At 46.8% G+C, this 27,043-nt stretch overlaps 1 protein-coding gene across 6 annotated transcripts in view; it reads left to right on the top strand.

Annotated features, from left to right (window-relative positions):
• Positions 1 to 22,000, top strand: part of C4H4orf19 (chromosome 4 C4orf19 homolog) — an 88,502-nt gene extending 66,502 nt beyond the window's left edge. For 2 of the 6 annotated variants that reach the window (XM_041751856.1, XM_041751855.1), the window contains exons 2-5: positions 2,780 to 2,829; positions 14,466 to 14,587; positions 17,245 to 17,298; positions 18,300 to 22,000. In XM_041751856.1, coding sequence (XP_041607790.1) covers positions 17,267 to 17,298; positions 18,300 to 18,957 — 690 coding nt within the window. In that variant the 5' untranslated portion in view covers positions 2,780 to 2,829; positions 14,466 to 14,587; positions 17,245 to 17,266 and the 3' untranslated portion in view covers positions 18,958 to 22,000. Of the gene's footprint in view, positions 1 to 2,779; positions 2,830 to 3,042; positions 3,231 to 14,465; positions 14,588 to 17,244; positions 17,299 to 18,299 lie in introns of all 6 variants that reach the window. The other 4 variants (XM_041751852.1, XM_041751854.1, XR_005987291.1 and 1 more) reach the window with 3 other exon arrangements.
• Positions 22,001 to 27,043: the final 5,043 nt, after the last annotated feature.

Here is a 27,043-nt window from a genome sequence, read left to right as displayed (position 1 = left end):
TTGGGTCCAAGGCAGACACTCATTTAACATAGGATATATTTAGTAAAGTGTATGCATAACATGCTCCTGAGATAACAAACAATAATATAGGATTAAAATACCGTATTTCATTGAATATTAGATGTCAGGGGTTATAACATGTACTTATATACATCTCATATAACACAAAACTAGAAAATAATGTCACCAACTTAACTATGATGTGCCAGTGATCGTAAGACGCGTTTCAGTTTTAGAAGTGTTAAAAGGCAAGGGCTTCTGGGTGGCTCAGTCAGTAAAGCAGCTAACTCTTGATTTTGGCTCAAGTCATGGTCTCATGGTCCTGGGATGGAGCCCCACGTTGGGTTCCTTGCTCAGTAGGGAGTCTGTCTCAGGATTCTCTCTCCTTCCCTGCCCCCAGCTTGCTCTCTCTCAAATAAATAAATAAATCTTTTTTAAAAAGTATTAAAAGGCAAATGAATACATATGCATCTTAGATTTGGCTAAATATGTACAATATTATATAATACATTGGTATTAAGCACCGTAACATTTTCAATGATATTTATAACACATTTCTAAAAGATATGCCATGTACCATCTATATGCATGTCACTGTGTCAGAGGACACTACATGTGGATAAAATGGTGAAGCCATGACCCCTCCCTACTAAAAGTTTACTGTCTAACAGAGGGAACATTATATAAGTGAATCACTATAATGCAAGGCAAAAAGTCATCAGAACCATCCAAGAAGTTAAGGATTCTATAGAAAAGAATGGAGTGATTACGTTTAATGGATTTAAAAAAAAAAAAAAACTTTATGGGGGAGGTGATATGGGCAATAGGCTTGAAGGATCAGAATTTTGCAAAATAGGGGATCCCCGGGTGGCTCGGCGGTTTAGCGCCTGCCTTCAGCCCAGGGCATGATCCTGGGGTCCTGGGATGGAGTCCCACATCGGGCTCCCTGCATAGAGCCTGCTTCTCCTTTTGCCTGTGTCTCTGCCTTTCTCTGTGTGTGTGTCTCTCATGAATACATGAATGAAATCTTTTTTAAAAAAAAGAATTTTGCAAAATATCAATGGGCACGGAGGCATACTGACTGGGAAAAATAATATGTACAAAGGCACAGAAATAGGAAAATATAAGCATGTTTAGAAAAGAGCAAAAAATCCAGATGGACTGAAAATAAGATTAGCTAGAGAAGTTCCAGAGATAATCTGGCAGAGCCACTGGTGTCATATTGTGGAAGGCCCTGGATGCTGAGCTGAGAATGTTAAAGACTTGGTAGGCAATGCAGAACCACTTACAGCTTCTTTTCTTTTTTCTTTTAAGGTTTTATTTATTTATTCATGAGAGACACGGAGAGAGGCAGAGACATAGGCAGAGGGAGAAGCAGGCTCCTTGCAGGGAGCCTGATGCAAGGACTCGATCCCCAGATGTGGGATCATACCACTGCGCCATCCAGGTGGCCCATCACTTGAGGCTTCTTAACAAAGGGATGGCTTGTTAAAGGGATGGCTTACTGAGCGCATGGCTGGCTCCACCTCATTTTGTACATCTCAGTTTACTCAGTTTAAATGCTCCCTCTTCAAGTTGGATTCCTCACTTTTTTTTTTTAGATTTTTCTTTATTTGTTTGAGAAAGTGTGCACGCACATGTACACGTGTGCATGTGTGTGAGTAGGGGAGGGGCAAAGGGAGAGGAAGAAACAGACTCCGGCTGAGCAGGGAGCCTGATGTGGGGCTTGATCCCAGGACCCTAGAATCATGACCTGAGCTGAAGGCAGATGCTTAACCGACTGAGCCACATAGGTGCTCCCTCATTCCCCACTCTTAAATAGGTTCTTAACTGTAACTCCAAATTACTGCATCCAGTGGGTTTCCTACGAGGTACTTGGCACATGGCAAGTCTACCAACCACATGGCTAGTTCCAAGTTCTTTAAACACCAAGCAATCTGGAATATTCCCTCTTTTGCACATAGGACTGTTATTTCATAAGACCACACAGCATGGTCTCCCATTCACTGCAGTTTCCTGGTGCCTGGCACACAGTAGGAATTTAGTTATTTGTTCACTAAATAATACTCCATCCCTTCCTGTCTCCTTTTTGTCATGTTTCCTCTACCCGAAAGGCCCTCCCACCACATCTGACCATCATTATGTTTCTATCTGCCACTGTTTTTCTCAGATTTCAGATTCTAATAATCACAGAGAAGTTGGTAAAAATCTGAACATGAGCTTTACCTCCTCAAATCTTATGCATCATTATTTTCACAGAGCAAAGCTATTTTCTAAGTTATGTATTTTATTAAAATATTGTACATGTATTCATTGAAACTCTGACTGATATGCCTCCAGGAAGCAAATTCCTTGAATTTTTTTCTGCTTAGTTGAAACGTCACCCATCAGAGAAGAGTTGTGTTGTCGTGTGATGTTTATCAACAGTAGTAAATAACGACAGTGGCTTTTGGTAATTGATTGAGTCCAGCATGCACAGCACATGATAGACTGCTTGCATGTTGTGCCATTTAAATCTCACTACAACCTTACTTTACAGAGGAAAACACTGAAGTTTGGGTGGATTGTTAGTTTATTGCTGATTGTCAGCACCTAGGCTGCAGACTTGGGCCTGGCAAGTTTTAAGGTGCTGGTCTTCCTGGGCCTGGAACTCCATTCCCCTACATCAGTGCCTAGCACCCCCTCGGGACATGCTGTCTGCTGTCCGTTTCAAGAGGCAACTTGGCTGTGAACAGGAGGCAACTTGCAGACTCAACTTGCAACTTTTTTGTTGTTGCAGGAAGAGAAGTTAAACTTCGAGAGAGACCTAATGGACAATCTCCACAACAGGTAAGCAATTTTCTTCTCTTCTTTATGTTTTGGGGGAAAAGTCTATTCTTCCCATTTTCCATTTCATCTTCTTATTACTTGGCCTTTCACTACAGTTTTTATTACCAGAAACATTAAAACCAGTAAACCAAGCAATCCCCAAAGTCTGTCTTTCAGGCTTCATTCAGGTTTGAGTAGAATTTCGTTGTTTCCTTTTTACTTGTGTTGTTTCAGGATACAATTGTAGGACATGTGAGATGAGCATGACCCAACCAAGTCTTCACACTGAAAGATTTACAGTATGAGGAACTGAAACAAGATGGCGGAACGTTGCCTTGTGTGAGCTTAGCTAGAAACACACACATCAGATGACTCAAATTTTTTGCCACTCGGCCCACTGCCACTGTGGCTGCAGAAGCACAGTGAGTATTTATTTGGGGATTGCAAATACATTTTAGCAAGTTAGATGAATTAAAACAAAGATGGAATCCACAAATAACAGGGATCAACTAGACTCATAAAGCAAGTAGATTAACACCAGGTACCTAGGAAGCTTTGTGTGAGTTTGATACTTTTATCATCATCATCATCATCATCATCATCATCATTATATGTTATTAAATATCCTGAGGGCATTGGGCACCTTTGAAAAGTTTTATAGGCAGGGAGAGTGCTATGATTCAGATTTGTGTCCTAAAAAGATCACATGACTTCCGTGTGGCAAAGGTATCAGGTGGATGCAGGTGACGGGAGGACGATGTTGTGGGACGGGGCAGTGGCAGTGGACATGGAGAAAAGAAGGGTGGCGCTAAGAGAGACCGTGTAAGAGGTAGCATTTCTGCCTTCATGTTGCATTCCCCCTGGAATGTGGTTCAGAACTCCACCAGCGCTATTATCTGCTCACCTTTGCCCACAAGCCTTCTTAATCTTCCCAAGATTACTCAGGAGCTCCTTATGTAACACTGGGTGACGCATCTTTTTTTTTTTCTTTTTTAAATTTAAATTCAATTAATTAGCATATAGTATATTAGTAGTTTCAGAGGTAGAGGCCATTGATTCATCAGCCTTATATAACACCCAGTGCTCATTACATCACGTGCCCTCCGTAATGCCCATCACCCAGGTGCCCCATCCCCCAACCCGCCTCCAGTGTAGGTGACGCATTGCAATCATGTTAACACTAGACTAGTCATCAGCTCGTAGTTGTTTATACATTTTTCCCTTGCTAGACTGTAAACTCTTGCTGGATCCCTAGAACTGAATTCAGTCCTTGGCACGTAACATGTGCTCAGAGAATGTATGTTGCATGAGTGGGTGGGAGCCCTTTCTTCTGTCTCTTTGTGTCCTGATAACTAGCAGAGTGTGTTGCTCCCAGTTGGGTGATGAGGAGTAACTAAAGCCTCAGAATCATGTTCAGTCTTTTCAAGTGCACAAACTGTTTTTCCTGTACTTCAGAGAAACACTGGGGATTCGATTCTATATATGTAGCGGTCATCTGAAGTGTGAGACCATCTGGGGTTTTTTTGTTGTTGTTGTTCCCTGAGCAGTTCATGCTTCCAGCCTCGAGTCCTGAGCACATTTATAAAATGAGGTTGTGGAGTGGAATGTTCTCGAAGATTCTCTATGTTTTGGGCACTCTAGGATACTGGGACTTACCCAGAACTCGTTGACTCCAAGCCTCTAGCCCTGAGCTATTCTTACTTGTAAGCTATCATTATTTGTAGCCTTTTAAGGCCCTGTGGTATAAACTTCGATCCACATCGCCTCCTCTGGGGCTTCCTCATCATTCCAGAACTTAGCTTTTTCTAAATACTTCAGGTTTCTTCCAGACTTCTCTCCACTCCCAGATAAAGAAAGCTATTTACCAAACAGGAGGCGTACTGTGTGTTGGAGATGCACCCTGATTCCTATGTAGTTCCAGGGAGGATTCGGTCAGAACATCAATTATTTCTATTCACAGTGTCTAAAAACAAATAGCACCCATGGTTCAAGAATATTCTCATGGACAACGACCATGAACTTGAGAGCAGTCAACTTTTAAGATCCTCCTACTTGCCAGATTCACTCTGCCAAGCCCATCACATGTTTAAATCATGTGATCTCACTGGGAACCCCGCAGGATTGCGTGTTACTATGCTCCCCATCTGGTGATTGGCAAAATGGAAGGTAAATGGCTCACTGGCTCACTGGCTCACTGGCTCACTGGAGATCACCGGCTTTGAAGAGGCCAATCCAGATTTTGACTCCAGAGCCCATTCCCATAATTATAACACTAGACCGTCTTCGATGCACTGGATTTTCAAGTTCCTCCTCCTCTTCTCCTAGACCCCCTATGTGATTTTGTACATGTTCTTTGACCCATCCTTCTGGTAACACGGCCAGAAAAATGAAAGTGGTCATGTGCTAATGCCAGGGATGTCTTTTATGTTTCTAAGCAGATACCTGCTAACTGGTGGGTAATGCCAAGCTTCCTATATGGCTTGAACCAAAGTCACTCAATCAGCCAACAAACTGAGTTGGGTTTTGTCAGATGATACTGTTACCAAGGTGGTCAAGAGTATGAAGAAGGGGGCCCACTAATCACACACGAAAAGGAGAACTGCACGTGTTAAATAAAAACATACCATCTTCAGGTCTTTAAAATATTCTCAAATAAACTATATCTCTATTGTCTGAAGATGCTCCAGAATGCACTTGTTCAAATTCTTGGAAAGTGAAAGCCATTCAGAAGATCATGGTTTACCCTCCCCTCCCCATCATCAGTTGGGTCTGAGTCTTGGTGCCATGGCGATTATCCATTTTTTTTTAATTTTTATTTATTTATGATAGGAACACAGTGAGAGAGAGAGGCAGAGACACAGGCAGAGGGAGAAGCAGGCTCCATGCACCGGGAGCCTGACGTGGGACTCGATCCCGGATCTCCAGGATCATGCCCTGGGCCAAAGGCAGGCGCCAAACCGCTGCGCCACCCAGGGATCCCTTTGGCGATTATCCTTGAACAGCATGCTTGGTTTGGTTTTCAATGGCACGTTCTCTTGGCTCATCAGCAAACAAGATTCTACTCAAGTAGTAGAATTGGGGGGAAACATCAAAATTCCACGTGACTGATGAAGATCAGTTGAGATGTATGTATGGTCTCAGTCACTTTCTCCTCAGAGCTGTCTGGGAAAATCTGCACGACTTCTTCAACATATATTTCAAAAGCATGTTGATAAGCACATGGGGATATCTGGATTACCAACGCTAGGAGTTTTAGATATTTATATTAAGCTGTTGATGTGGATCCTCACTGAAGTATTTAGGGGCATATTAAAAACTAGCCTCCTGACACCATAGTAACAATAGGGGAAAGGGTCAATATGCCCCATGCTATACTAATAATAGGGAACAACTTCCTTATTTTCCCAGCCATAAGGAGCATCTATAAGCTTATTTATTAACTGCCGTCACCCACACTCCTCAATGATGTTGAGTATTTTCATGAGATTACTAGAAATAGTATGAAGGTCTTTATGGCCCTATAGCATCTCCAGTGGCAGTTTTAGAATACCTGTAAATAAAAAAATAAAATAAAATAAAAAGAATACCTGTAAATAGATATAGGCAACGTTTAACAGCTTGGAGGGGAAGATAGGAGACTTGTAAGGACATTACGTTGTACAGGAGACAGACTGATTTGTTGTGAGAAAGGAAGGAGAACTTGATGGAGATGATGGAGGAGCTTAAGTCCTTTCCCCAACCACCATTGACGTCCCCAGTGCCCATCCTGTGTCAGACATGCAACAAGCAACAACATATGCATTAGAGAATACCAGGGTTTTTTTTTAAGATTTTATTTATTGATTCATGAGAGACACACAGAGAAAGAGAGAGAGAGAGAGAGAGAGGCAGAGGGAGAAGCAGGCTCCCCACAGGGAGCCTGATATGGGACTGGATCTCAGGACCCTGGGATCACGACCTGAGCCAAAGGTAGATGCTCAACCACTGAGCCACCCAGGTGCCCGAGAATACCAGTTTTTGCAGAGTCCAATACTGTTGCCATATATTCTTTAGTAGGTTAGCTAGAAAGCCTTTGACCAGGATACTGTTGCTCTTAGGCTAGGTCTGGTCAAAGACAGGAAGCCCTCCTTTCAGACAGTGGGAGATTAGAGTCAGTGGCTTATGCAGATATTGGCAGAGCTAGGAAACCAGCTGGTGAGGCAACACGGATATGGTCAAGGCAGGAAGACATTTCCACCTTAGGGAGAGATGCAGAACCGGATGCTGGGGCAGTAGCTGGAACCATGGAGCTCAGAGCTATTTGCCTCAAAGGCTGTGAAGGAGGTCGGCCAGGATGGATCAGATACTGCCCAAGTAGAGAGAAAGAGAGAGAGAAAGGGGAAAATACCCTGGCTTCTCCCATCTTTTCCCTGGTCTTCCACCAGCACCTCCCATTGGTGGGGATCACCCACATCCAGAGGGCAGAGGCTCCTCAGCCTTGTGTTGCCCTGGGAAACTGAGCCAGCAAGAGGAGGCAGGCGCAGATCTCAGAGCAGACAGGCAGCGGATCAGCCCGGGGTCATGGATTTGTTCCAGTTATTTCCCAGTTAGTAAACATTAAGTTCTTCAAGTTGATCCCATATTTCTAGACATTAGGTTATTTTAACTTTTCCAACTGTTACAACCCTCATAGAGAAGGATTTAAAAAACAACAGATATAATTTACAAAGTGTTTAAAAGCAAATTCTGGAGATGCCTGGGTGGCTTAGTGATTGAGCATCTGCCTTTGGCTCAGGGCATGATCCCAGGGTCCCAGGATCGAGTCCCGCATTGGGCTCCCTGCATGGAGCCTACTTCTCCCTCTGCCTCTGAGAGTCTCTGCCTCTCTCTGTGTGTGTCTCTCATGAATAAATAAATAAAATCTTTTTTAAAAAATAAAAAAAAATGCAAATTCCAAAAAACAGTTTTTAGAAACTTAGAAAGATTGGAAAACTGCTCCAATTAGGGATGGGATTGGATCAGTGATGACAGGTATTAGTTTCCTACCAAAATTCAGATGCCTGGACTGCCTTGCTACCCTCACAGCAGTAAAGCAGCAGTTGTCAAAGTGCGGTCCCCAGGAAGCTCCATCAGCACCAGCTGGGGCTTGTTAGAAACTCAAGCTATCAGGCCCCACCCAGACCCAGGTGGACCCCGTGCCCCCTGCTCCTGTGTCCCCTAGGATCCGCCCACACACCCCAGCCTTTATTCAGTTATTCATTACATTGCACCTGCCCCAACCAGAAGCCTACTCTTAGGAATTTACATTCCAGAGAATAAAGGCAGAGCTAGTCAAACTTTTTCCCTAAAACAGTTCCCACCAAGGGAACAGGAGGATGGGGGTACTGGTGAGCTATCTGGACGGCTGGCCCCAAGCTACTAACAGACTTGGAACTTCTATATGCCTTCTGCTTAACTCCAGTAATCCTGCACATTTTGCTTTTTCTAACACAAAATATTCTGAAGTTAGTGTTCAATTAACTAACCGCCGTGTACTGCCATCTGGTGGTCATAGAGCAAGCACGCCTGTAAAACTCCATCAAAGCCCAAATTCAGAGGATCCGGCTCCCTTTTGCAAAAACTACTGCTGTTTGTTGTGTAATTCAGCGGACTCAGAAATCAACAGAACCTACCAAGACAGACGCCAGGAAATGTTAATAATAATGAAAATTAGAACAACAGCATTAATAATAGCTCCACTGTGCCCCTTTCTAACTTACATCCATTTGTCTACAAAATAGTGGTACTCACTTTACAGGATTGTTGTCAAAATGAATGAGTACGTGAAAGTTCCCAAACCAGTCCTCGATGCATAGGAAACACTCAAATGTTAACTGCTTATTAAGTATTAATAAGTACCGGCAGTAGGCCAGACACCATAGTAAATACCCTACAAACTTCTATCTCATTTATTTATTTATTTTTTAATTTTTATTTATTTATGATAGTCACAGAGAGATAGAGAGAGAGAGGCAGAGGACACAGGCAGAGGGAGAAGCAGGCTCCATGCACCGGGAGCCCAACGTGGGACTCGATCCCGGGTCTCCAGGATCGCACCCTGGGCCAAAGGGAGGCGCCAAACCGCTGCACCACCCAGGGATCCCTTCTATCTCATTTAATTTTCAAAATGATCCTGACAAGCTGGAAGAGTTATCATTCCCATTCTGCAGATTAGCCAGCTGAAGCTCAAAGAAGCTAAGAAATTTGTGTAGAGGTCACAAAGCTATTTCTAGTACATTATTTTCACTATAAAGCTGTACTTTATTAAAACAGCTAATAAACTGAGCTATTAATCACAGTAATATTTATCACATTTTCACACTTCACTGTGTTCATCTAGTATGGTACTGGGGTGAGTTTGCTTCAAAATGTCACCCCGCTCCAAAGGATCCAGAAATCTCTTTCCCTATAAGCTGAGTTTTTAGTTTTTACTATTGTACGTGAAACTGAAATGACACACTCCTGAATCCTGCATAGCTTCTTCATAAATGAAGGACTTACTGTGTTCAATCACAAAAAAAAAAAAAAAAAAAAGTGGTGGAGGGAAAATTGAAACCCACAATCCTGGCCCTAGACTACTCCCTTGACCACTATGCTGAAATGCCATTGTGGTGTGATGAATCTTCCCAAATGTTTATATAAATCCCATCCCACCCCACACATATACACCACCACCACCACCACACACATTCAAGACTGTAAGTTCTCTCAGGGAGCACCTGGATTCTGCTGTTTCCCCAGAACCTGGTACAGTGCCTGGTGCACACCAGGGATTCACTGAAGAGCCAAAGAATCAGTGGAGACACTGTGTAATGACTGTGACCATTCACGAAACATCTGGCTTAGGGACAGCAGACTGAGGACCACGTCAGCAAAGAAAAAATGATTTTTGAATAGAAGAAGGGGCCATGGAAATGTTTTAAAGATCCTTCAGAAAGATTACAACATGCCAGCATATGGTCCACTAGAAGAGAAAAATGGAGTGACATTCTAACTGTTGTAAAAGTCTCGTCTTTCCATATTTAACACGGACACCAAGGATCCTGTGACCCCAGCCGCAGTAAAGTGTTGGGACCAGGACCTGGCTTGTTCTGCAGGTTCCTGCAATGGAAGCACCCCAGGACCAGTGTAGACACCCTCCTCGGGTGAACATACCAGCAAGGACAGCCTGGGGAGAGGCCAGGGAGGCAGCCCTTTTAAATATTATGATTTGAGTGGGCCCAGGGCAGCCTTTCATCGAGAAGCACCTATTTCAGCCCTGCCATTTCATCCCCAGAGACCGATTCCTTGGCTCCTGAGAACTTGACCTCCTGGCCGGTAGCCCGCGCCTCCCCATCACCCACTCCAGTGGACAAGGGAATCCAGCAGCGCACCTCCTCCAGCCTCACGGGATCCCCAGGACCCGAGTCCTCACCCCTCGCAGGGGCTTTGCTGTTACTCTCTCTCCCCCAGTACTCTCTGGAGAGAGGCCGAGGAGACCGCCACAAAAGAGCCGCACACATGAGGGAAAGAGCTGGAGAACCCAAGGCCTGATGAGAGGACAAGGAGGAGAAGCTTTGTGCATTCAGTAGGGATCTCGGGCTGGGGCAAGTGTGGAGTCGAGACCCAAACACACCTCAGTGGTGTGGCCATGGGGTAGTTCACAAGCCATTGAGAGAAACCTGGCCTGCGCCAGCATCCTATAAGTGGCCGCCTTGCCTTAGCATTCAAAGAGTTAACGGTGTGTAAACCAAGTTGAAAAGGGGGTCATGAAGGAAGTCCCCTTTTCTTCACCAATTCACCTCTTAGGTCATCAGATTTGGATGAGAGCTTTGACATCAAAGACTCCTTTTGCAGATGAAGAAACTGAGGCATCAAGAGATCACAGAGTTTCCCACATCTGTGGGGCAGGCAATGGAGCTGTTGCTACCATGGGACTCTCTCTGCCCAGGTTCCCCCAGACACCATATGACACTTTCAGTGTCACAGAACACACCCTGATAGCTAGGATTGTCACTTCAACAGTCATTCTTCCCAAAATGTTTCACAAAACACAAGTTTTTGTTGGTTGTTAATAAGTCTTTTATAGGGGAAAAAAAAAAGCTCTGTGGTCAAATAACTTTGGGAAACACTGAGATAAACAAGATGAAATAGTTCTTTTTCATAACCACAAATGTGTTCGTCTTTAATCTCTGCTGTTCCCAAACGTATCTGACCGAGAACCCCTTTCTGAGGGAAAAAACCTACAAACACATCTCTGCACATAAATATCCCATCAGACCCAGCCCTGGGTGACACGTATATCATAGCACATCAACTATCGAAGATTTTATTTACTTATTTATTTGAGAGAGAGCAAGCGGGAGTGGGTGGTGGAGAGGAAGAGAGAGAAAGAATCTCAAGCAGACTCCAGCTGAGAGCAGAGCCTGATGCGGGGCTTGATCTCATGACCCTGAGATCATGACCTGAGCCGAAACCAACAGCCAGATGCTTAAACTGACTGAGCCACCCAGGCACCCCACCCACCAGCTGTTGAGAATGCATAAAATACTAGGTGATGGCGCCAATAATAAAGATCCTCATAGTCTTGCAGGTTGTCCAAAATCACCCAAGCTCAGCCTCTTCAGGAGAAAAGGAAACACACCAGGAGTTTTTAAGGGCTGTCCAAAAGGAGGAAATGGATTGAGTAGTCTAGGGATTTATCTTGTCCCTTTCCTGTTGTGAATTCAGCACAGCCACTGAAGTTGGGCAGGCCATCCCTTACTTATCCTATAAAGCGCCTGGCAATTTCTTCAGCACCTGGCCATTACGTTCATTCAGTCCTCCCGAGCCCAGGAGCTCAGTACCCAGACATGACTCACTAAATATTCGTCAACTTCACCTGCTGCCCAGGTGAAACGTGGAATCCCCGCTGTTTTGCAAACACTGGCAAGTTGGTTTTCTCAAAAACGGAGCTGAAATTTTAAGGGTTTCATTTGGTCTCTCTCTCTCTCTCTCTCTCTCTCTCAAACATTCCAGCTTTGATAAACTCAGACCACTTCCCAGCAGCTGCCTCTACAGACAGCTCATGGACTAGAACCCTGGAAGCAGAACACCCTTGACCCTGGGAACTGCCCAAGGGAGGTTTTGCTTTTTCCCAAGCCGGGAGGGAAGAACCGAGTCCCACCCATCTCTCCCAGCAGCTGCGCTTGGCTCCTTGATTTGGACCCCTGGGTAGTGTGATCACCAGGAGAGGCAGGCCCTCTGTTGGGATAACTTAGAAAATCTCCTGCGCATCCTTTATTCACTCACAGCCATCACTCACCAGTCATTCCTTTGTTTGAATACCAAGCACAAAGGGCCCTGCTGGACGCTGCCCAGTGTTGGGCGCTGCCTGCGAGGAGCTCGGGAGTGGAAGGGGAGGCAGACAGCTGAGGATACCGAAGCACTAGCCTGGAAGTCCCCCTAGAAGAGGAGGCAGCTGAGGACAGGAACCATACCTTCTTTGCCTTCAGAATCCCAGTGCCTAGGACTGGCTCTTGAGGAAAGGTCTTCAGGACGTACTCAGAATAACTAAATCCAGAAAAAAAAAATTGGTGGGCTTTTGGTGAGCTCTTTTCCAAAACCTTTTTCCCTGTGCTTCTTTATAGGAATATCTTTTTTTCGGGGGGGGGATATCTTAATATCCATGACTTCCCGTAGGTGTTAGGTCCTACTCTAGGGATAAAGAGAACAAGAACTGACGTTAGATTGGCGCTTTTTTTTATTTCCTGTTTTTTTTTTCTTTTAATTTTTCATTTGACATTACATCAGGTTAATGAAAAGTTCTCAGAAAGGTACGAAGAATCTTCATATATGCTCCATGCACAGCTCCCAGAAGTTACCAGGGTGCCAGTCCTAGGCACCACATTTGCTTTATCCTTCTCTTTCTTGATATGCTCACTCATGCAATTTTTTTTTTCTAAATCATTTTCATGAATCACAGATATCATGCCCCCCTTCCTCCTTAATACGTCCCTGGGTATTCCCTAAAAACAAGGCTGTTCTCTTACATACCCCAGTGCATTGATCAAAATCAGGAAATTAACACTGACTTGATAATGTTACCTAATCAATAGGCCTTACTCAGACTTCAGCAGTTGTATCGATGATGACCTTTTAGCCAAAAACTTATGCGTGTCATCTGGCCGTCGTACATCCTGTCTTCTTCAATTCTGGAACAGCTCCTCAGTCTGTCTGTATTTTTCCAACTAGCACTTTTTTTCAAGAGTACAGGCCAGCTGTTTTGCAGAACATCCCTCCATGTGGGGTGACAGATGTTGCTTCACACTCCCACCCAGCTTACGTTCTTTTGCCAGGAAGACCAGAAACGTGATGCTGAATTCTTAGCATAACCCATCCTGGGCACCTGAAGCTGGTTAGTCTCGATGATTGCAGGCAGTGTTATTGGATGCAGGTGCTGTGTGCCTATTTCTCCACCGCCCAGATCTGGTTTTACCCTTACGCATGTGGCAGGGAGACGCTTGCAGACTAACCATCCTGTTCTTCCCAGACTCTTGCCCATTACTCTCAGCATCCGCTGATGCCTTTTGCTGGAATCAGTTACTGTTATGATGGTGATTTTTCTAGTCCCATTTCTAGTCCCTTGTGTGTGTGTGTGTGTGTGTGTGTGTGTTAACTGGCTTTCTGCTTATAAGGTAGACATTTAAATTTCGATCAGTGTAGATTCATAGGTCCTCGTTTTATGCAGCAGGTTATAATCCTTTATACCAGTCGTATTTATTTTGATGCTCCAGTTGTTCCAAACTTGGCCAGTAGAACCTTTGCCATCTGGTTCCTGTGTCCTTTGACCTGCCCCTGTCACTTTCTCAGACTGTCACTATTCAAAGGCAGCCCTTGGCAACCGGATGGAGATTTTTTCTATTACCTCTGGACTTCCTGATGAATATTCAGTGTCTCTGCCTGGTTCGAAAACTCCTGTGATCTTCTGGCCTCCCCCCACTGCCACCATGACCCCCCCTTGTGGAACAGGACTTTCTAGCAAGAAGACTCGACTAGTAACTGACAGCGTCAGCGTGTCCATCCTCAAACACAGGACTGTTTAACTTCAACACTGATGGCAGGGCAGGGCCACCCCCCAGTGCAGAAGTGGGCGGGCGCCGGGGGTGGATGGACCTACCATCCTAATGGTGTTTGCTTTTCCCCTGTGTAAACCAGCCGGTGGTTGCAAAGGATTTGCCCTTTGCTTCTCTGTTGCTTTTTCAGACTCCAAAGAGAAAGCAGATTTTGATTCTGCTACATAATAAAAGGCACCTGACAACTGAGAGCTGGCCTTCAAGCTAGCCGTTGTCAAAGTTGGGGGGCCGGTCGGGGGCACAGAGAGATAGCAGGTGGACAGCCCATGTTGAAGCCAAGTCTCAATTTCAAACGAGCAAGCCTTCCGCCCTCCCCCACCGGCCCCCCATTCCCCTGTGTCACACCGGCCACAGATGAGTCCCTTCCCCTCCTGGAAATGGGAGAGCTCAGCAGCTCAGAGCAAGACGTGGACGTGGCAGTGACATGTGGAGAGAGATTGGATGTGCCATGAGGGCTCTTCATATAAGGAAGGAAACTGTGGATGCGGGCAGCAGGCCTCGGGTGTAAATACATTAGTCCCCACCCTTTTTGTCATGGTCACACAGCCCGGGACCCAGGAGTTGCCTCAGTGAGGGAAGGAATGCCACCGCCGGGGAGGGAAAACCCGGGGCCTTGCGAGAAGGCAGGGCCTCTGCCCAGGAGGAGAGGCCCGGAGCATGGCCCTCAGGTAGGGGACCCCGCCTGGAGGAAAACCCAGGCAATACGGTGGCGGGGGGAAGGGGTGGGTGGGGGGAAGGCAAGCCAGAAACAGGAGCCTGAAACATCCTTCGCATTTCATGGCTTTGAAGAAAACTATGGATCCTCTGCTTTTCCTGGGGGAGGAGGTGGGGAGCTGAAAGCCACAGGTGACTTATAAATTCTGTAGGAAACGGGGAAGTGGTGGCTCTCCAGCTGGCCTGTGAAATCTCAGCAGTCACTGCATTTGAGGGGCCCTGGCCAGGCCAGGAGAGGGTGGGGGCCTGCAGCCCAGGCAGGGTTCCCCACTGTCGGTCGACAATGGTCCACCTCTGGGACCTGGGAACCCAAAGTGGGGCTGCAGGCCCCTTCCTCACCTCCCCCCTTCTTTCCTCTCTCTTCCTTCCTGCAAACCTTCCCCTCCCACACCTCTTGGACTCCCCATCCTAAGACTGACCCACCAGATATTTTACAATGGGCCATATTTCAGGGTGGCTTCAATTATGTGGTGACGACCCACAGTCTGCCCTCTCTCAAAAACCTCAAAGCCAGGTTTTTCCTTTTCTTTGACCTTTTTTTTTTTTTTTTTGCCTTTGCCACCAATCCTCCCGACTGTGTTTTTAAATAGAGTCCAAGATAAATAAAAGTACCGCAAGCAGGCCAAGGGGCATGGTTTTAGAGCAGGAGGAGAGGAGGAGGGGAGGGGAAGACAGGGGCTGATGGGGGCGAGGAGGAGCATGCAGTATTTATCTATCCTGTTTGTCCAGCTGATTTGTAAATTATTAGCAGAAAATAGGCATAAATGGGAGCAGAGGCTGGGAACAAAATCCCGGGCTCTGGAAACGGGGTCATTTAATTGAGAGTGCTTTGAAGAAGGAAATGGTTGGACACACAAACCACTGGCTAAGTTCCCAATGATCTCTCCCTCTGAGGAACTTCTGTGGCACTTGGGGCTTATATCTTTCACTTGGTGCCACAGTTGATAGAAATACACCATTTGGCCCTTATGCCAGAAAACAACGATTACTTGGTATTGTGCAGGCTTTTGTTCATGTGTGTGTTGTGGCAACTAACTTGTATCTTTCTTAGGTGCAAGGCCTCCATCCTCTTTTTTTGTTTTTTTAACATGCTGTGTCCAAACAGGTCTGAGCCCTAAAGTATATGCTTCTTGTGGATGTTAACTCACATAATCCCGGATGATGGCATCTGATAGACATAGCACTATCCCTGTTTATAGGTGGAAAAATAGCTGAGGCCCAGAGTCGTACAGCTGGGCCCCAAACCATATAATCCAAGTAAATCTCCCCATCTCCAACCTATGATCACACCTACAAAGACATTGATTGATTGATTGATTGATTGATTGATTGTCATAAGAAGGAACAGTGACAAGTTCCAGAGATTAGGATGGGGATATCTTTCGGGGGCTGTTTTCCAGGTTCTTTGTGGATTACCTAGGTCCCATAACCTGCCCATCATGGGGTGCCTGGCTGGCTCACTCAGAAGAGCGCTCAACTCTTGATCTTGTGGTTGTGAGTTCACGCCCCACATTGGATGTAGGGATGACTAAAAAAAAAATAAACTTTAAAAGAAAAAAGAGAGCGCTGGTCATTTTCCATGTGGGTAAAGCCTCATGAAGTGGCCGTGAAGCAGTGCCCTGGGAATTCAGGTGGAAGAGGACAGACGAGGGGCCGGGGGGGCAGCCACACAGCCAACGACAAATGCCCTCTGCCTCTTCCTCGGATTCCCGTCTTCCAGAGACCGGGGCTGTAGATTCTGTTGTTGGCTCGGCTTTTTTAAAAGTTGTAGAAACCAGACAAGGGAACTGATTTAGAGACTCTTCTACGCCCATTTTTAGGATCTTCATGGGGAGATCAGAACAACTCGGTGGGTTCTACACGGAGGGAAGATTTAGTCAGGGGGCAAGCATCTGGAAACTCGAAACCTGGAAAGGCACAGGTGGGAGATAAAAGTGGCCCAGAGCCGAGCCCACCTGCTGCCAGGAGGCCCCCCGGGGCACCTCCTCGGGCTGCTAGAGAGTGGAGCCCTTGGACTGAGGCCAGGGCTGGCCCAGTCGCGGGAGAGGCAGAGCAGGTGCAGCTTAGTCCCCAGAAGCTTGGATGATGACCGCAGCTGTAACCTCATGGGTGTCTGTAGTGGAACACGCAGGGCAGCCACCTTACCCAGAGGTCCCTAAATACTTGAGGAGCTAAGGACTGGTAAGGGTAAGGAATCCGCTCTTCCCCGTCACCTCCCCGCTGCGGTACAGTGGTGGCACCCTAGTCAGTTCCTGAGGCCCCTGGCACAAGGCGGTGAGATAGAAAGTGGCCTGGATGTTTCTTGATCCCGCCTTTCTCTCCCTGGCATTCTTCAGCCTGCATTTCCTCCTTTGCCAAGTGGAGGTGCCATGTGGAACCCCCAGGATGGGCGGAAGGGCCTGGCACAGAGGCCAGTGTCAGTAGATGCTTGAGAACTCTGAATGGGCAATGCTGGGTCAATGAAGATGTCCCCAGGAACCGTGGCCTCCCTCACGCACGTGGTATCCTTTTGCCAAACACTGTGATTCAACGCACTTGGAATATCTAGAAAGGCAAAAGCAAACGTAATTCCTATTCACTATGTTCTCTCCTTTTTAACTTTCTTTTCCAGACGGTAACAAAAAATAATCCAGATGGGGTGCAGATGCTGTAAAATGATACAAAGGTAAAGTTGCAACCATGACCTCTGAGCGGAGGGATCTGTGGTTACCGTGGAGGCCCTTGTAAAGACCCTGCGTGGATTTAGTGCATTTATCCAGCTTGGGGCATGACCAGCCTTGCCAAGAAATTATGAGTTAGGAACTGCTTTGATATCATGTAAGAAGACATGTGGCCTGGATTTTTAAACCCGGTTTTGCCCACCGCTCAGAGCGTGCTGGAAACAACATCACGCTCTGAGCCTGAATTTGGTTTAGGTTGGATTTACAATTCCCCAGGGAGCTCCAGTGCAAAGAAAAGCTTGGGTTTCAGCGATGGTGCCTGACACCGCGTCCCTGAAAAGAATTTCCCCCAGTCACTTATGTGTTTTTAATTTTGTCCAGATTCTATTTCAGAATAATTTGGATCACCTCAATAGAATTCTATGCAGAATAAAGGGGGAGGAGGGAGGGGGGGAATTAACTAATCTGCTTCCTTCACAAATAACACTTTTTAATATTTCTAGTTCTACATTTATAGCTACATACCTACACCCATTCATTCATGTGTGCGTGTGTGTGTGTGTAAGTTTTATGCCGTTGTAAATGCGATGTGATGGTAGGCACTATTCAAAAAACATCAGAATAAACATGCATTATAAGTATCGTTCCTAAAAATAATAATGATAATGATAAGAATAATAATAAGAAGAAGAAGAAGTATCGTTCCTGTTAGTCCAGACTTCATATTTGTCGTTCCAACGACTGCATAATGCTCCATTAAGGGGGTGGGCTGTCAGCGCTTAGCCACTTTGTCCCTTGTGCTTGCACATTGGGTTCAAAACCCGCTTACACCAACTGGAGCTGGATGAGCCACGCGCAGAGGCTCCACGGGGCAACCACAGCGATGAGCGGGAGCGTGGAAGGGAGCAGGGCCCCCAGGAGTCTGGACGGCGGGAGCCGGGCGTTCCCAGGGCGCTGGCGGGCAGAGCCAGCTGGAGTCTAACCCGCCCCCCTCCTGTCCCCCCAGCTATCTCCTTGATCCGGTGCAAGTGGCCTCCCCCGGCTGCGTCAACGAGGTGAACAGCTGCAAGGTGGACGAGGCGGGCCCCGGCAAGGCGCGAGGCAAGCGGAGCTGCGAGGCGCCGGTGCACAAGGAGGAGCCGAGCGAGGCCCCGCGGGGGGCGGGCAGCGCCCTCAACGGCGTCGGCCCCGCCTCGGCCCCGCAGCGCGGCCCCCGGGCGCAGGGCAGCGTGCGGCGGGCCAGGCCGGAGCCCCGGGTCGCGGGCGCAGCGGACCCCGGGGCCGGGGGGCCTGCGGCGGAGGAGCCCGAGCCCGCGCCCGCGCCCGCCCCGCGGCTGCCGCCCCCGGACTACCCGGCCCCGCAGGGCTGCGCGGGGCGCCCCGGGGGCGCGGGGCGGGGGCACCCACCGGCCGGGGGGCGCGGCCTCCGCACGCCCGAGCCCCCCGGGGCCAGCCGGGACGCGCCGAGCGAGCCCGCGGCCACGGACGTCCGCAGGCTCTACCTGCAGGATGCGGGGCCCGCTCCGGGGGCCGCTCCGGGGGCCGCTCCGGCCGCGGGGTCCACAGGCCGCTGGGAGGACGCACCCGAGGACGCGGCGGTGGCGGAGGCGCTGGCGGCCCTCGAGGCGGCCACGGCGGGGGAGGACGTGGACGAGGCCGACTAGGGCCCCCGCGCCCCCCGGGTGCTCCTCGCGCGCCCAGGGCGCAGGCAGCGGCTGCCCAGCCGGGCGGCTCCCCGCACCCCCGCGGCGGGGGCTCCACCCCTGAGATGCCGGCGCCTAGCCCCAGGGGTGCAGAGCCGCGGGGGCTCCACCCCTGAGATGCCGGCGCCTAGCCCCAGGGGTGCAGAGCCGCGGGGGCTCCACCCCTGAGATGCCGGCGCCTAGCCCCAGGGGTGCAGAGCCGCGGGGACTCCACCCCTGAGATGCCGGCGCCTAGCCCCAGGGGTGCAGAGCCGCGGGGGCTCCACCCCTGAGATGCCGGCGCCTAGCCCCAGGGGTGCAGAGCCGCGGGGGCTCCACCCCTGAGATGCCGGCGCCTAGCCCCAGGGGTGCAGAGCCGCGGGGGCTCCACCCCTGAGATGCCGGCGCCTAGCCCCAGGGGTGCAGAGCCGCGGGGACTCCACCCCTGAGATGCCGGCGCCTAGCCCCAGGGGTGCAGAGCCGCGGGGCGCCCCGGGCGCGCATCCTCTGTGGTGCTTTCCAGGGCCCGCGGGTTGTGCGCCCAACCCGGGAAGGGTGACCGCCCCCCACTGAAAGTGCCTACTGTGTGTCCCCAGGGCACGGCTTACCTGCAGGGACGGCGCCCAGGGGACTGACAACCAGCCCCTTGGTCGGCGTCGGCTTAAGCTCAGCAGCTCCCAGGGGGGGACAGGAGCCCGTGGTAGACAGATGGTCAGTCGTCAGCCGCGACGCCAAGACACCTCGACCTTAACTTTTTTTACGCATCACTTCGTGATCCATCTCCTTTGGGACTGGGGAGCCGGTCAAAGTCATTCTTAAAACGGCCTGCATTGTAGTGGAGTCTTAGGCTCATGAGGTTGGGAAGAGCGAAGAGATGGATGTTTCATGCCGCTCAATGTCTGGTTCTGATTAAAATGTGACAACACACGTGTCTGTCTGTGGTAACTCAAAGGTGGTTCTCGTTTCCCAGACGGAGCGCCAGGTAAGCCCTGAGGTTTCTTTCTCCATTTCAAGAGCTGTGCTACTAAGTCCCAGGGGACGCTTGCTGAGAATGGCCTTGGCTGCCTGTCCCTGCCCTTCAAACTCGTGACACCATGAGCACGTGGGCCCATCTTACCTAAGGATGAACAACAGCCCTCCCTGGATTCCAGCCTTCTAACATAAAAAAAAAAAAAAAAAAAAAAAAAAAACCAAGAACTGCCATTCTGACAAGACTCCATGGAAATTCTAGAGGATGGTCAAGTCTATCCAGAGAAATATGAACGTGGAAGATGCCATAGGATGACATTTCACAACACAGGCTCTGAAATCTGTCTGACCCGGGTTCGATTTCCAGCTCTGCCACATGACCTCGGGCAAGTAATTCCTCCCTTCTAGTCGCCCTCCCGTGAAGGGACAGTAACAGTATGTAGTCGGACAGATGAAATGAGGTGACGCAAGTATTTATCACGGAGCCTCGCACCCAGTAGGCGCTCAATAAAATGATAAGTCTTACCAGTTAAAAACAAATCCTTTAAAAATGGTTGTATGTCCTCACCACGGAAAACTCCCATACTGTCAAGTGTCAATAATGGCATCACTGCACTTTGGTAATCACTGAAATAAAATGTGATTTCTGAGCTTTCCGGCATCTTTAAGGAAGGCACCCTCACAAATGCTTAAGAGACATACATGACCCTGAGTGTGTTTGGTGACGCGCCATCTCTGCTTCTAAGGTCACGCAGAGCCCTTAAAATGTAAACTGTTGTCACCGCTCATTGCATTGTGGCTGTATTTGCTACCGTACTTAGCACACCGCATGCTTCATATTTGAGAGCGATTCCTTCAACAGTTTCCCAAAGTGTAGCTGCTGGGGATTAGGTTCAGCTGCATGTGATAAATGGCTTATAAAAATAGAGATGTATTTACCTCTTATGTAAGAAAATCCAGGGTTAGCGGTCCAGGGCGATAGTGTTCCATCCAATCATTACATTTGCTTTCCACGCAGGAAAATGAATAAAGGAATCTCATTCCCTCCCCATTAAGGATCTCCTGAAAGTATAATTTGATCCTTACACTTATACCTCCTGGGTCAGCATCTAGTCACTTGGTCACCCTGAGATGCAAGAAAGGCTAAGGAGACTTATCTCTCTGTCTGTCTGGATTTTTTTTTTTTTTGTCTAAATTTTCAAAATAAATTCAGCATTTGCTTACTGAGAAGGAGAATAGACATTGAGTGTTGAGGTGGTCAGCTTGCAGTCTCTCCCACCCCAGGCCCTCAGAACCCAAAAGCCCAGGATACAGCCAGTTTGCAAGAGGTTGAAAGGTTGTATTTACATTTGATAAAACACAGATGGGAATTCAGCCTTTGGTCCAGTCCTGACTTCCTGCTGCTGTCTCTACAACAGAAGGATGAGAGAAGAAAATTCAGACAGGAAAGGGGTAAGGTGAGGAATTAGTGCAGACAGGTCTCTTTGTCTTGCATGGAAACACACTTCTGCGCCTGGCACATGTACGTAATTTCACATTTTGAGACTATTGCAGATACTTCACCATGATTAACAATTCCCCTGAGTTTTAAAGATTCTTTTTCTGCAAAAAACTGCTTCAGAAAGGTTAGCTGATGACCAAGATTTTCAAGTCTTTTTTGTTTAGTGTTTTTTTTTTTTTTAAGCTATCGTGGCTCCTTTTGTCTACCCCCATATCCAGGTTCTACCAAAGGATGTCAGAGGATAATCAGAATCTTCAGGTTGAAAAGAAATTCCAGATTTTAGCCCTGTCCACCAGGTTGTCTAGCAACTGGCTAAGCATCCTACTCTGTGTAGTGACTTTCTGCAGCCTGCTGCCACCCGATATCAGGAAAGTGATGATTGGCAATAGTCAACTTTTCTAATATTCTGGACGACTTGAAAGCACGGATGCAGTCTGGATGTAAGGCACCGGCTGTGATCAGGAGGGGACATCCTGATCTTTCATGATCGAAGCAAATTGTATTGTGGCTATTTACCACTTTAAATCTTGATTTTAATATAAGATTTTCTCTATATATTGTGTGTGTGCAACGTGTGTATATACATTTTTTTTTTTTTGCTGGGGGAAGTTGAACTACCATATAAATACATATAACTACCATATGAACTACCATATAAATAGGAAAGAAAATATTTTTTCCCTAGTTTCCAAGGCAAGTAGTAGCCAATTGTTAGAGCTGTCAAAGCAGAATTTTAAAGGCACGAAGAGAGTTTGAGGCCACTTAGCACACACCCATTTGTCCATGCTTAGTAACTGCTGGCCAGTCACTCTTTCTCCCTTTCTCCTTCTCCCTGTGACCTAAAGCATCAGACTCTCTTCCTAAGTCTTCCATCAGTGTCTCCAAGCAGGAGGACCCTCCAAACAGTGAAGGAGGCTCAGAATCCGAGAACGTGACCGAAGACCTGACTTCCTTTATTTTGTGTCCCACGGGGCACAGGAATGAGGCCTCCAGTCTGGGATGGGGATCTTAGGATGAAAACGTGGAAATTCTTGCCATCTGCTTGTTTATTTTTAACTTCAGAGTAAACCTCGGCTATTTTGGAAACCCTCTATTTTGGAACTGGTGATAATTAAACAGAGACAAGCTGACATTAGTTTCTCATGGTAGATGCTTTCCCTGTTAACGTATGGGAAAAATAAGTCGCACATTTCTTTACTAAATTGGTAAGTTCCTCCGATGCGAGAGGTTATAGGAGACATCTGTGAGCAGTCTAACCTTCAAGTGACCACCGGCCACTTGGTGAAACAACACTTTAGAGACACCTATTAAATATGCAGGTTAGAGGGATGCCTGGGTGGCTCCCTCTAGTTGAGTGTTTGCCTTGGGCAGAGGGCGTGATCCTGGGGTCCTGGGATCGAGTCCCACCTCGGGACCCCTATGGGGAGTCTGTTTCTCCCTCTGCCTCTCTGTCTCTCATGAATAAATAAATTAAATAAATAAATAAATAAATAAATAAATAAATAAAAAGCTGGTTACAGATGATTCTTACCTGCCACATGAAATCAGTCGGCTGGAGTTGACTACTAGCAATTGTTTCCAACGAAACCAACTGTAACAGACCAGTGCCTTTGCCTAGATCGAGGACAGCATATGACGGAAGATGAGAACTCAATGAGCAGATGAGTCACAGCTCCCCTCCAGATAGTTGAGGAGACCTCCTGCCGCTGAGATTTGGGGTGCTTATTGGGAGCACATGGTAGTATGAATGCGGGGCCACAGAAGCACAAGTCTATGTGAATTTGAGAGTAAAGAAATTGCATTTATTATTCATGCTTTTCCCTCTCAGACTGCCCTGCTCTGAACAGCGGGGCTTTATAGTGGCCTGTGGCAAGGTGGTGAAGTAGCATGCGGTGAAGGTTTGGTCTCTAGACTGAGGCTACATTACTCTGAGGACCTTAATCCCCAAATGAGACATAAACTTCAGGGGTTTGAAACCCCTGCCCGCAATGGGAAACGTGGCTGACCACATTTTTCACTCATTCTGAACTCAATCTTTAAAATCCCAAGGGAGAAAGGAAAAGGCTGCATGTTTGTATAACAAGACTCATTTGTCCCTCGGGGTTGGCTCTTCAGTGACTGCCTGCAGCCATGTGTCATGACCTCCAGGTCTCTGAGGTGGTGACCACGTGGCACGTGCCAAGCCCTCGCACACATGCACCTCTGCAATCCGAGTCAGTCTGTGCCTCTAGCTCACTGTGTGATCTTGATTTTAAATTTCTTTTTTAAATATTCTATTTATTTATCCATGAGAGACAGAGAGAGAGAGACAGGCAGAGACATAGGCAGAGGGAGAAGGAGGCTCCATGCAGGGAGCCTGATGTGGGACTCGATCCCAGGACCTGGGACCACACCCTGAGCTGAAGGCAGACACTCAACCACTGATCCACCCAGGTGACCCTTGAGTTTAAACTTCTTAACTTTGCTGACCCTCGCTGCCCCCCGCCCCATAAAATGGGGATCATTCCTACCTTCCAGGTTGAAAGCAGATGTTCTCAAATCTCAGTGTGCTTGTTTCCAAACAGCAGATTTATGGGCCTCACCTCCTAGAGATTCAGATTCCACAGGTCTTGAGTGGGGACCTGGCATCTGCATAGTTGATGCGGGTAATTCTCCAGCCACACGTGGAGAAACCCTAAAACTATATACTAAGAATTGCCGCAGCTTCCTGATCTTGCAGCAGTTACCGATAAAAAAAAAGTTTGTGCTTTTACCCCTAATAGAAGTACACTTAGAATTCAACGTACCGTCCTCTTGTACTATGTGTCATATACCTGACAAAGCAATAGTAAGATGGGTTAACAATTACATACCAAAGTTTTAATATTTTCTTCCCATGCCCCTTGTTATGTGAAACCTAACTTTGGAAACCACTGATTTAGAAGAAGCTCAGATGAACTATCTATAAAAGCAGTTTGTAAATAGACAAAACTGAAGTTGAATTTTTTAATTTTTTTAAGATTTTATTTATTTGAGTGAAAGAAAGGGCATGAGAGAGAGCACGAGCAGGGAGGAGGGGCAGAGGGACAAGCAGACTCTACCCTGAGCAGAGAGCCCAGTGTGGGACTCAGTCCCAGGACCCTGGATCATGACCTGAGCCAAAGGCAGACCTTAACCTACTGAGCCACCCAGGTGCCCCTGAGGTAATGCTTTTGACAACACATATGGCATACACATACGTGTGAGCCACACACTTAGCCGTACACAAGCAAATGTGAAAACACACTTCCATAGCTTGTGTACAAATGTGAAAACACACTCATCTGCTACCATTCAGCCTCACCCTTTGAGCCTGATTTTTAGGAAACACCTGTATTTTCTGCTTTTAAAAGCATTTTGGAGTAGCTAAAAAAAGCTAGAGTAAAATATGACCTAGAGATCAGAAGGTAGACAAAAAATTTTACTCATCTCCCTTATCAAAACTGCACGTTCTGAACCAGTATGAGCAAGACAGTTGGGGGACAGGCCAATCAGAATATTTATTTGGTTGGGATCTTGCTATTTTGAAAGCAAAACCATAACATTTAAAAAAAAAAAAACCATAACATTTTTTCTTGATAGTAGTTACCAACTTTAAAAAAAAAAAAAATCACAAAAATAATTTCATTTCCAGATCCTACTCATCCTTTTCCATTCTCCAAAATAGGTAAAAAGCTATGGAGAATGGTGCATGTAAACCTTGGTACTCATATAAAAAAAAAAATTCACAGGGCAAGGAGGGTTAATGGTGTCTTCCCATTAACAAATGTGCTTTCCCTGTTTTAAATATTGATGTTTAGAAAGGAATCAGAGGGATCCCTGGGTGGCACAGAGGTTTGGCGCCTGCCTTTGGCCCAGGGCGCGATCCTGGAGACCCGGGATCAAATCCCACGTCAAGCTCCCGGTGCATGGAGCCTGCTTATCCCTCTGCCTGTGTCTCTGCCTCTCTCTCACTCTCTCTCTATGTGTGTGACTATCATAAATAAATAAAAATTAAAAAAAAAAAAAGGAATCAGAAATTTCAAATTACCCATTTATGAAGCCATAAGATCATAGGCCCCCAGATTTTCATGATATCAGCCATTAGCCAGCACATAAATCAAGAACTGCTATGGCATTTACAATTTTATAGAGAAAAAAATTCCTAGCCAGAAAAATGTATCAGCAAAGACACCATTTCAAAATAATTTGCCAGATTGGGGCAGCCCAGGTGGCTCAGCCATTTAGCGCCACCTTCAGCCCAGGGTGTGATCCTGGAGACCCAGGATCAAGTCCACGTTGGGCTCCCTGCATGGAGCCTGCTTCTCCCTCCACCTGTGTCTGCCTGTCTCTTTCTCTCTGTGTCTCTCATGTATAAATGCATAAAAATCTTTTAAAAAATAATTTGCTAAATAATGCAACTATTGATATAGAAATCTCATCCAGTAATAATTATGGGAGCCATCCAGTTATGGGTTTAGGTTTTTTTATAGGTACAAATACAGCTTAACATTTTTTAGAATGACAATTTGTTATGCATTCATACAACCTAAGTTGTGCATATGCATCATCTCATTTAAGTCCACCATGATCCCATGAGTTGGAGATAGGATTATCCCTGTTTCAGAGATGGGGAAATGGAGGCTCAAAAAGCTATATAATTCAGGAGGCCTGGGTGGCTCAGCAGTTGAGTGTCTGCCTTCCGCCCAGGGTGTGATCCTGGAGTCCTGGGATCGAGTCCCACATCGGGCTCCCTGCATGGGGCCTGCTTCTCCCTCTGCCTCTGTCTCTGCTTCTCTCCGTGTCTCTCATGAGTAAATAAATAAAATCTTTTAAAAAATCAATTTTAAAAAAAAGCTATATAATTCATCCACAGTCATACAGATTGAACAACAAACTGGTCCTTGTAAGGACAACATAATACAGCCTCCCTATGGAAACAGCCATGTTCCCATCAAACAAAAAAATGGCTGAATCAAAATGTGAAATTTCTGAGAAAAGAAATCAGAAGGTAGATAAAGAATTTATCTTTATTTCAAGCAACACATCAATCACAGCAATAAAGTGAATCTGAGATCTGAAAGGTGAGGAAACTTTAAAACAAAATGGTGGCGAGAAAGACAATTCAATTTCAGAAAAGTAAAATTATATGTATTGTCAGTTGCGAAGGAAAGGTTATCTTCGGGTTCCAAAGATTTTAACAGAACATTGAAAAATTAGTCTCGGCTTTTATCTATAAAGTCTCTCAGACTGTCTATTATCAATGATACTTGTGTTTTTAAATGATCACAGGACTATAAATTTCTCATCCTACAAAGAATGAGGTGGCCCCATGACCATACATGATGCTCGCCACAGGAACAGCCATTACAATATATGCTGAGATTCCTTTCCCCAGATTGGGTCCAGGACAGCAGAAGCCATGGCTATGCCTCCCTCTGGGGCCCTGATGAGACTTACATGAGAAAAAGTGCTTTGCACCTACCAGCACTAGATAAATACTAAATGTTAAATGTGATTTTACTACCCAAAGAATATCATCTCACACTGGACCACCTTTTCTTTATGAGTAACACTCAACACTTCAATTGCTATGACCAC

Source organism: Vulpes lagopus, chromosome 4 (genome assembly GCF_018345385.1).
Source record: "Vulpes lagopus strain Blue_001 chromosome 4, ASM1834538v1, whole genome shotgun sequence".
Lineage (NCBI taxonomy): Eukaryota > Metazoa > Chordata > Mammalia > Carnivora > Canidae > Vulpes > Vulpes lagopus.
The sequence above is the reverse complement of the archived record's forward strand: the minus strand, read 5'-3'. Positions and strand labels throughout refer to the sequence as shown.